The 9,292-nt window shown below is 33.7% G+C and overlaps 1 protein-coding gene across 1 annotated transcript; it reads left to right on the plus strand.

The window, feature by feature from the left end:
* The first annotated feature begins 597 nt into the window (after positions 1 to 597).
* On the plus strand, positions 598 to 5,883 carry LOC129309735 (uncharacterized). Its single transcript, XM_054951422.1, has 5 exons — positions 598 to 754; positions 1,299 to 2,427; positions 2,722 to 2,871; positions 3,548 to 3,733; positions 5,528 to 5,883. Exons 2-5 carry the CDS (start codon positions 1,390 to 1,392, stop codon positions 5,606 to 5,608), a joined length of 1,455 nt encoding a protein of 484 aa, XP_054807397.1. The 5' UTR covers positions 598 to 754; positions 1,299 to 1,389; the 3' UTR covers positions 5,609 to 5,883.
* The last annotated feature ends 3,409 nt before the right edge of the window (positions 5,884 to 9,292 follow it).

Consider the following 9,292-nt stretch of genomic DNA (forward strand, 5'->3'; position numbering starts at 1 on the left):
AGGTGTATAAGGTCATGCTCCATGGAGGCTATAATGCAGACAAAATGACTCCCACAAGATAATAACACTCCTAAAATAGAATAACTTCACTACCATCTTCTCTCTTTCTTACATAAATCCAAATCTAGATTATGATTGTTGGAAACTTGGCTTTTGGGATTGATTTTTAACAACAAAACAAACTTCAAAGCTTAAATCAACAAGAATAAACAAAATCATCAAACTTAGGAGCTTCTCTTTGAGAGCCAATGAACCTTAATCTTTTCATTTGCTCCAAATCATCGATACACGACTTTAAAGAACTGGAGGAGCTCCAACGAAAAGAAAGAATTTTTGAGCAAAAAGAAAAATTTTATTAAAGATAATTTAGTCTTTTAACATTTGAACATATTAACACTATAAGGCCAAGTTCTTCCTCAAATTCTCAAGTCCATTTCAACAATCTCATATTTGTTGGAGTTTTTTCCGGACAATTTTTTCTTTTTTATTTTTAATTTTATGAATAGAGAAAATCATCATGGTTCGTTTGCTGATTTATTTTATTTCCTTTTAAAGCAAGAAACTACGTCGTTTTTGTTTATCAAGCAAAAACCCCAAATGCTGAAAATGGAAATCGAATGCCCTAGGCCTTGCCTGTTTCGTCATTCATTTCTCCGGACCTCACTGTCGTCTTCATTGTCGCCGTGATCGTCGTCGGCGTTCCTTCACAGCAGAGTCCTCGTCTTCGGCGGTTATACTTGGGTCTTCGTTCGCGGTAAGTCCTCCTTCTATCTGAACTTCTGCTCGCATTCTCTTCTCTAATCTATTCGCCTGCTACTGTATTTCATATGTCCCACTCATCCCCATCTCTCACCCCTGGTTGAAACTTCAGCGTCGCTTTAAAAATTCAAATTTTGAACTAATTGTTTTAATACTTCAATAGCCATACCAAGTCAGTGGTTGGTTGAGTGGAAAATCCACTCTCATGGTTAACTTTCTGTTAGTCTAGAAGCGGTTTTAACAAATTCGGTTAGTTGAAAATCTCACTTTACTGTCGTTTTGTCATGAGATTGCTGGATATAATGCATCGGTGCTTAAGACAGAGAGCTTATTAAGGGTGTTACGGCAGCAATAATGTAATAAAAGCTAGATGGAGAAATGGAAAAGGCAGAGAACAGAGCAAGGATGAGAAATCTTAAAATTAATACATCTCTAATGTTTACCTTTATCACCAATGGTTTGAAATAATTCTCTGATGTTTCTTCTCCTTTCCAACAAAGTGAATAAATTGATAATGCATATGCATTTCTTTTTTTCAGGTAGATGTGGCCGAAAACTCTCTGACCTGTGCAATTCAGTCTTCTTTACTAAACACAGAACCTCCATTTCTAAAGCATTTGTGCCACCTCAATGAGAGGAAACGTTGGATTTGGAACAAGGCTGCCAAACACCAATACCTCCCATGCCAGGCAAACACTGATTCCATATTCAACTTTCTCCAATTCTGGTGCAGGTGGTGGCCGTGGCCGTGGTGGCCCTCCCTCCAGCACAGGGCATATTGACTTCAGTGGACGAGTTCTGGGTAAGCCTGTCCCTGATGAGTCAAAATCTGACTCACCTGAGTCACCTGTTCTTCCTGGATCTGGACCTTCTGGTCTCGGTCATGGCCGAGGCAAGCCCCTTCCTCCACCATCCTCGGGTCACCCTTCATTCTCATCATTTTTGTCTTCTTTAAAACCACCACCTGCAGGCCGTGGCCAAGTTACTAGCCCACCGGTATCTCAACCTACAAATGATTCAGGGCCTAAAAAACCTATGTTCTTTAAAAGAGATGATAGTGGTAGTCCATCAGTTGAATCTAGGCCCAATATTTCTAGCATTGGCAATCGTGAGGTTAATAATAGACTTCTGGGGAATATGGCGGGGGTGTTGTCTGGACTTGGGAGGGGAAAGCCAATGAAGCAACCTGATCCAGAGAACCAAGTCAAGGAAGAGAATCGGCACCTACGTTCCCGGCAAACTCTAGACACCACCACATCTAGGACTGTGTCTAAGAGTCAGCCAGTACTAAGTCGGGAGGATGCAGTGAAGAATGCACGGAAAATTTTATCACAAGTAGGGGATAAAGGAGGTACTGCTGGTAGGGGAAGAGGAGAATTTGCAGGTGGGGTTGGTCAAGGTAGAGGCCAGGGCCGTGGACGAGATGGAAGGGAAAGGTTCACATGGAGGGACAGAGGAGAAAGGGATGGTCGGGATCAGCGTATTGATGATACCTCTTCAAAAGGAATTTATGTTGAAGATCCAGATGATAGTGGTGAGAAGTTAGCCGAGAGGGTTGGGCCTGAGGTGATGAATCAATTGGTTGAAGGATTTGAGGAGTTGGCTGATAGAGTTTTACCCTCACCGTTGTATGATGAATATTTGGATGCACTGGACGTAAATTGTGCGGTAAGTGGTGATTGTAGATAACCATGCACGGTTGTTGAGAAAATCATGGGAAAGTGATATAGTAATTATGATCTTTGTTGTTTGGTGAGCATGATTTGTTTGTTGTAGTTAGCTGAGTAAAGGTGCATTATTCCCTCTCTGGTGGAAGAATGTAGTAAAATTTTTTTTGCCTTTATTGCATGCTATGGTCATCAGTCTTATAATTGAACTTATTTAATTAATCTTATATTTTTCCTTTATCAAGTAAATTACAATGTTGATCTTTTCTACTTTTCTGTTGTTTGCTGGCTGCAGATAGAATTTGAACCAGAATATTTGATGGGTGAGTTTGATAGGAATCCAGATATTGATGAGAAACCACCAATTCCACTAAGAGATGCACTTGAGAAGGTGAAGCCATTCTTGATGGCATATGAAGGGATTCAGAGCCAAGAAGAGTGGGAGGTACTTTTTTTTGGCCAACAGTGAGAGTTGCATTTAATTTCTGATCTTATTCATGGTGGATGATTTGCCATCAAGCTTCTTTTAAAACATTTCTGCCATCTTCATTGTTGTGGATAATATCTGGCAAGGCATGTTTGTTTCCCATGAATTATGTTATGCTGCTGTTCTCTATAAACTGGCTGATTGAATCCGTGTCATTCTATAATGTGCTTGATTCTCAACCTTTCTACCAGTCAACTTATGTAGTGGCATGAATTTCTTACAATTTATAAAACATAGCTTCCTTGTCGTTTTTGATAACCTGTACTTGTTCTTTTTTGCTAACTTCTTCTGGCTTCATGTGTTTTGTGGAAGATCTTTGACCAAAGGATGTATATCAATATTGTGCTGCTTTTGTTTCTATATTAATGGTCTAGCCGTCTCTTTTAATGAATACAGATGTTGTATACCTTGTTATTCTGTATCATCTGCAAATGGTTACTGATCATCTTACAGCGTTTTTCAATGGCTTTGCTTTATTCATTCTATATTACAATCACATTCAGATAAATGTTGTACTTATGCAATGTTTAGAGAAGTAGTCACTTGCTTTGGTGGTACATACATGTGGGTGGAGGAGTGTTTGTGGGAGATATTTGCCTTTCCCCCCATTTTTCTAACATATATGATTTTCTAGGAAATAATGGAAGAGACAATGGTGAAGGTTCCATTGTTGAAGAAGATTGTTGATCACTACAGTGGACCAGATAGGGTGACTGCAAAGATGCAACAAGAAGAATTAGAAAGAGTAGCTAAAACTCTTCCTCAAAACACACCATCTTCTGTGAAGCGATTTACAGATCGTGCTGTTCTCTCTCTTCAGGTTTGGATTATTAAATGCTAAAATGTCATGTTACTAATTTCATAGGCATGAAATGTCTTTACTTGGGAAGTTGCTTCTCTTCTAAGTTGGCCTTTCCATTTGTCTCTGCTAATATTTGCCTGTTCTCCTTGTTGAGTTATGTGGGGAGATATTCCTCCGGCCTTCTTTCTTCCTTCTTCTTCTTCTTATTTTTTTTTTTTGGGGGGGGGGTTGTTGTGGGATAGCATGAGATTTGAGTACATGATGACTATCTCAAAGGCTACTGCGTGTTTTTGAATTTAGATGTCTGGAAATGTAAATCTGGTAGATAGATATTATACGACTTAGTGAGTTATCTCTATGATGATGTAAATACAAGAATGTTAGTGTCAGGTTAATGTAATATATATTCATAGCACATTTCATATTCTTGAAAGTTGAAATTGATGCAAGGTAGATGTTGATTCTGGATTAAATGATGGCTATTAATAATGATAGTCATGCGAAAGTTAGCCCTTGAATTTGATCTATTTATTTTCCTCATAGGATTAGGTGATTATTTACTGTGTTCTACGTGTGAAATGCAACAATTCCCCTAATATTAGTTGTTCAAGTCTGAATTGTTTAATCTAATAAATGGACTGAAGCAATTTGATCCTTCTTAGTGCTAAATTTGTGGCTATGTACTGCTTTATACGTCTTTTAAAATGTATAAATAGATAGTCAGTGGTTGCCGTGTCAGAAGTTAGGCTTGAAATTCTCACTGATTTAAGGGACAGTGAGCAGTTTTTTGTCAGCACATACTATTAATAGTACTTATCTTTTTATTTTTGATAAAAAATTAGCGATATGTTTCTAATGCCCTAATCTTTAGATGCACGGATTTTTTTTTTTTTAATTAGAGGATGGGTTTAATGTTATTGCTTCCTGAGGTTGAGTCATGCAATCCTTCTCTCTCTTCTTCCTTCTCTGGGTTTGGATGAACATAAGTTATGCAATATTTGTTTTCAATGATATTAGATTGTGGAATTAATACTAAAGATTTTGGATATGATATTTCAAGTTTGGATATGTAAAACAGCCACTTTATTTTCTGCTTGGAGACTATGTTTTGGAATTTTGGCTAGCGATGATTTTTCTTTCAGTTTGGATCTTGTCCGAGGTAGTATTCGGGCCTCATTGGTGCTTCTCCGTATCTAATTTTCATTCTGTCAGTTGGAATTCATGTCATTGCTACGGTGATTTCTTTGGCAGGATTTTGATAGGTTTTAACTAAGCGCAGTCACATCAGGTAAGCTAGTAGCAGAGAAAATAAATGCGCTGGAATCGCCCTAATATTGATTAAATTCAATGGCAGATAACAAGTTTTTTGTGTTCGATTCTGGTTCCCTATGAACCGATCATATAGCTATTTCTTTAGGTTAAAATAATGGCTGCTTTTATGTTGGGATCTCTCATTAATGGTTTCTTATTCTTCAAGGATTGAATAAAATACACACGTGGCTAGTGCAAGACCCACAACATTTTGTGTCACCTAGAGTTGTTTTTGACAAGACCAGGCGATTTATTTCTTGAGTTATCTCTTATGTGGTGGGCTTGTTTTGGGAAAATATATAATGCTACAATCCTACAAATTATATGCTTGCGATATGCAATGATTTTGCATAAACGATTCAAAACCATGTAGTTTATGAAATTTAATTATTTTGCCTCTCAAGTTTCTTTCCTCAATTTAAGCATGAGAAATGCAAATTAGGAAGGACCCACTGTATTGAACTGTATACTCATGCTTGTTTGATTTGGAACATTACGCAGAGCAATCCAGGCTGGGGATTTGACAAGAAATGCCAGTTCATGGATAAGCTAGTTTGGGAGGTTTCTCAGCATTACAAATGAGCTCTTAATTTGCCCTTTCGGTTGCATGCTTTTGTTTCGAGGTTTACAATATCATCATTTGTCGTTTGGGTAAGTTCTCTTGGAGCGCTTCCTCTAGCTGAATTCATTTGTTTTTTTCCCCTTTCCGGAAAAGATAGTGCTATAAATTTTGTAATAATCTGTACGTATAACATATGCCTTTCTTAGCATCGTTGCATTTTTTGTTGGAGATATTCCAGTGCTACTGAAAAAGTAATAATTATTACGGGCCGTATCATCTAGCTGATTTAAATTTCTTTCGATGGGGCCCATGGAATTCAAATAGAGCAACATTTTAATTGAGAGGATTTCAATGAATACGAAATTTTATAGCCTTTCATGTAGTTGGGCAAATTTTACAGACTCTGCCCCACCTTCGAGACGGTGAACTTTCTCCACGTATGCGGTTTAAGATGTACTTTTTTTGTTTTAACTTATAAGACACTTTTAAATAAAATTTTATATACTAATAAACTTCATTAAATATACTTAACAGTTTTATATTTTTAAAATAAAAATATACAGAATTTAATACATTGAAAAGAAAAGGATTGAAAATTAATTATAAAAAGAGAAAGGATAATATTATAATTGATATATTTAATGAAATTTTAATCTACTTAAAGTGTGTTGTATTTTAGAATGGAAAAATTTTTTTAAAAGTATTTTATAATTTGAGACGGAGGGAGTATATTTTTTATATTTTATAGGTTAAATGAAAAACTGAATTAATTTATATTATACCATTAGTTGATGGTTTTCACCTCGATGTGTGTAGCCAAGAGATCCCCGTCGTTTCTAAATTATAATATTTTTCATACATTAGACTTACACCATCTTATGTTGTGGCATTTTTCATATCACCACATAAGATGGTGTAAGTTTGAAGCTTTACCCAAAATATAAAATTACTTTCTTTTGTTTTGTTTTTTTTTTTTTTAATACTAGAATAGAATGTGGATTTACATTGTGATGGTACCAGGTGAAAAAAATAAAATTGTTTTTAAGCAATTGATTTTGAAGAAAACTGTTTTCAACATGAAATATTCTAGACCAGGTAAAATAATCATGGTGTCCATTGCGAGTTAGGAATGAAGAATTAAAGGCGAAATATTCATTAGTTTGTATCAGAATGTGTTGCCGTGTACAATTCAAGGGCCTTTATCTTCAGGTGATTTAACTACTAGATTAAATATTTTCCTTAAAAACTGTTGAAGATTGAGTTAAGACTTAAGAATGAAAAGAAATGCTATGTTGAATACAATCCGATTTAGATAGGCGCACACGTGTAAATAAAATGTGATGCAAGTTAGAAGCACACCAATAAAAGGTTGTACGAGCCTAGAGAATTCTTATGTTTGTTGCCAATGATTATTAATATGCTCTGGAAATCTTGTATTGTTTTTGGAAAAAAATAGAAATTTTATGTTAATATTAATACTGAAGCTTTTAAACTTTAAATTATAATTCTTTGTCAAGCATACTTAATGACTCGTAAATCCGATGATAAAAAGACTCAATTGTATTTACCGACAAACTCCGAAGTCTTAACAACAACAAATTGAACAGATAAGATCTTTTAAAGATGGCTATAAATGTCAATGACTTGTTGCAATGCTGTATTGAAAAAAAGCATATGTATGATCATTGTACTCTTAACCCATTCTCTCTTTATTTCTATATTTTCATATAAGATACATTCACTTAAATATTAAATATGAATCATTCAACAACGTATACGTAAAGTCTACTTTTTATGGCTTTCCCATGTAATAAAAAAGAAGAAGTAGTAGTAGTAGTAGTCTGGTTTTTATTCACCACACTTTGTAATTTTGAATTATTTATATTAAATTTTAAATATATAAATTAATTTGTACTTTTAAAAATTTTCAAATCTGAACAATCAAACTTAATAAGATGATTCACCATCAGAACCGACCATTCACTTGCTAAAAGAAGCTATTTACATTCATTTATGCGAAAGTAGAAAGAAAAGTCGTGGTTGATTCATGTCATCCCAGTTCATTTATTAAATTTTGTGTGTCATCAATTACGAAAGAAATACATTTAAAAGCTTGTATATTTAATATAAAATATTTTTTAAAAAATACATTTTTATGAATTGTAAATAATACTAATGTCTAAAATATGTAACATAGTCACCAGATCTATTTGACAATTTTATGGCTTACTCTCTTTGAGCATATTTTTAAAGAATGATAGTTAGATTTTAAAATAAAATTAATAATTCCTCTATTAAAAAAGTGTAAAATATTTTTGAAAAATTTAAATATTAAAAAATGTAAGGTATTTTAAGTGTTTTAAAGTGTAATTATTGTTTTTTTAAGTGCCCATAATAAATAAATCACTTTATATTTATTTTAAAGTGAAATACTCTATTAAATATGAATAAATGTGAAAAAATGTGTTACTTAAAAACAATTAGCTACCTGAAGTGATATTCAATTAAAAATATATTAAATTTTTAAATGGAAGGAGTGATAATTAGGTTTTGGAACACTTTTCATGGTTAAATTGCGAAAGATTCATTGTGCTCCTTAAAGCCTTTTTAGAGATTTAAGATGTTAAAAAATATAAAATATTTTGAATATTTCAAGTGTAATAAATGAGATTTAAAAAAAACTCATAATTAAGGGATGTAATTAATCATATTTTTTTAATTTTTTTACTAGTGAGTAATATTTTTTAATTGAGACATTCTAAGTCTCTAATTTTGAAGATAATTAACTCACTCATTATAGTTTAATTAGTTAAAGATATCTTACAATATCAAACTAATAGAATAAATTATACAAGGTTTAAATATGATAATATGGGTGGATTGTAAATAATTACTTTAGATTTGAATTTAATTAAATTCATCAATTCAACTATCATTTCCATTTCTGTTCATATTTTTGTTAATTTTCATATGCAGGTTTCTTTAATGGTACACTTATACGGCATTTTCTATTGATGCCTTCTTTTTATTTAAAAGAAAAAGGAAAAACAATGAGGATGAGTAAGGTAATGAAATGTTTTCAAAGCCCGACCGGACCTGATGATCAAACCGATCTAGCCATCACTCACTTAATATAATAGCTCGATTTTCATATTTAGACCATTTGAATAGTTGGCTCAAATTGAGCTGCCCTGAACTGGATTTGAGTCGGAAATCGAGATTTAACTAAAAATTGGAACTGGTTTACACAAATTGGACGAGTTAGATTTTTGGAGGAATGGCATTAAGGGCCTTAAAAATAGAGTTTATATTACTTAGGGTTTAAATCAATTTGAAATTACTCTACAGGCCTTAGAGCACCAATTGCAATATTTCTTCACACCAGAAAAACTATTTTGCCCTTAATGAAAAGAAATGAAATTAAACGCAGAAAGAGGATGACAAATGCGGGAATGGGTATTCAGTTGGAAGATGAGAATGTTTCTGAGCTCTAATGGGAAGGAGTAACTTTCAAAATGCGTAGATTTCAAAATCCTTTCATTTTCAGCAATGCTTATGATGATTTTAAGATCTCAGCTGGAGCTTTTCAAGATTCTCACATTCTTGCTGTAGAAATGGCTTAAGATTTTTACTGTTTTTGCTGTTAGAAATGAGTAGCATCTGTTTTTGCTATAGAAATAATTTTAGGGTCAAAATAATTTAAG

Source organism: Prosopis cineraria, unplaced genomic scaffold (genome assembly GCF_029017545.1).
Source record: "Prosopis cineraria cultivar Desert tree isolate PC_DT_omini unplaced genomic scaffold, ASM2901754v1 PC4, whole genome shotgun sequence".
Taxonomy (NCBI): domain Eukaryota; kingdom Viridiplantae; phylum Streptophyta; class Magnoliopsida; order Fabales; family Fabaceae; genus Prosopis; species Prosopis cineraria.

Excerpts from the sequence above, each read along its gene's own strand:
- LOC129309735 (XM_054951422.1), top strand. The coding sequence starts at position 1,390 with ATGAGAGGAAACGTTGGATTTGGAACAAGGCTGCCAAACACCAATACC. Across the intron at positions 2,872-3,547 it reads AGAGCCAAGAAGAGTGGGAG|GAAATAATGGAAGAGACAAT; the intron begins GTACTTTTTTTT and ends ATGATTTTCTAG. Across the intron at positions 3,734-5,527 it reads GTGCTGTTCTCTCTCTTCAG|AGCAATCCAGGCTGGGGATT; the intron begins GTTTGGATTATT and ends AACATTACGCAG.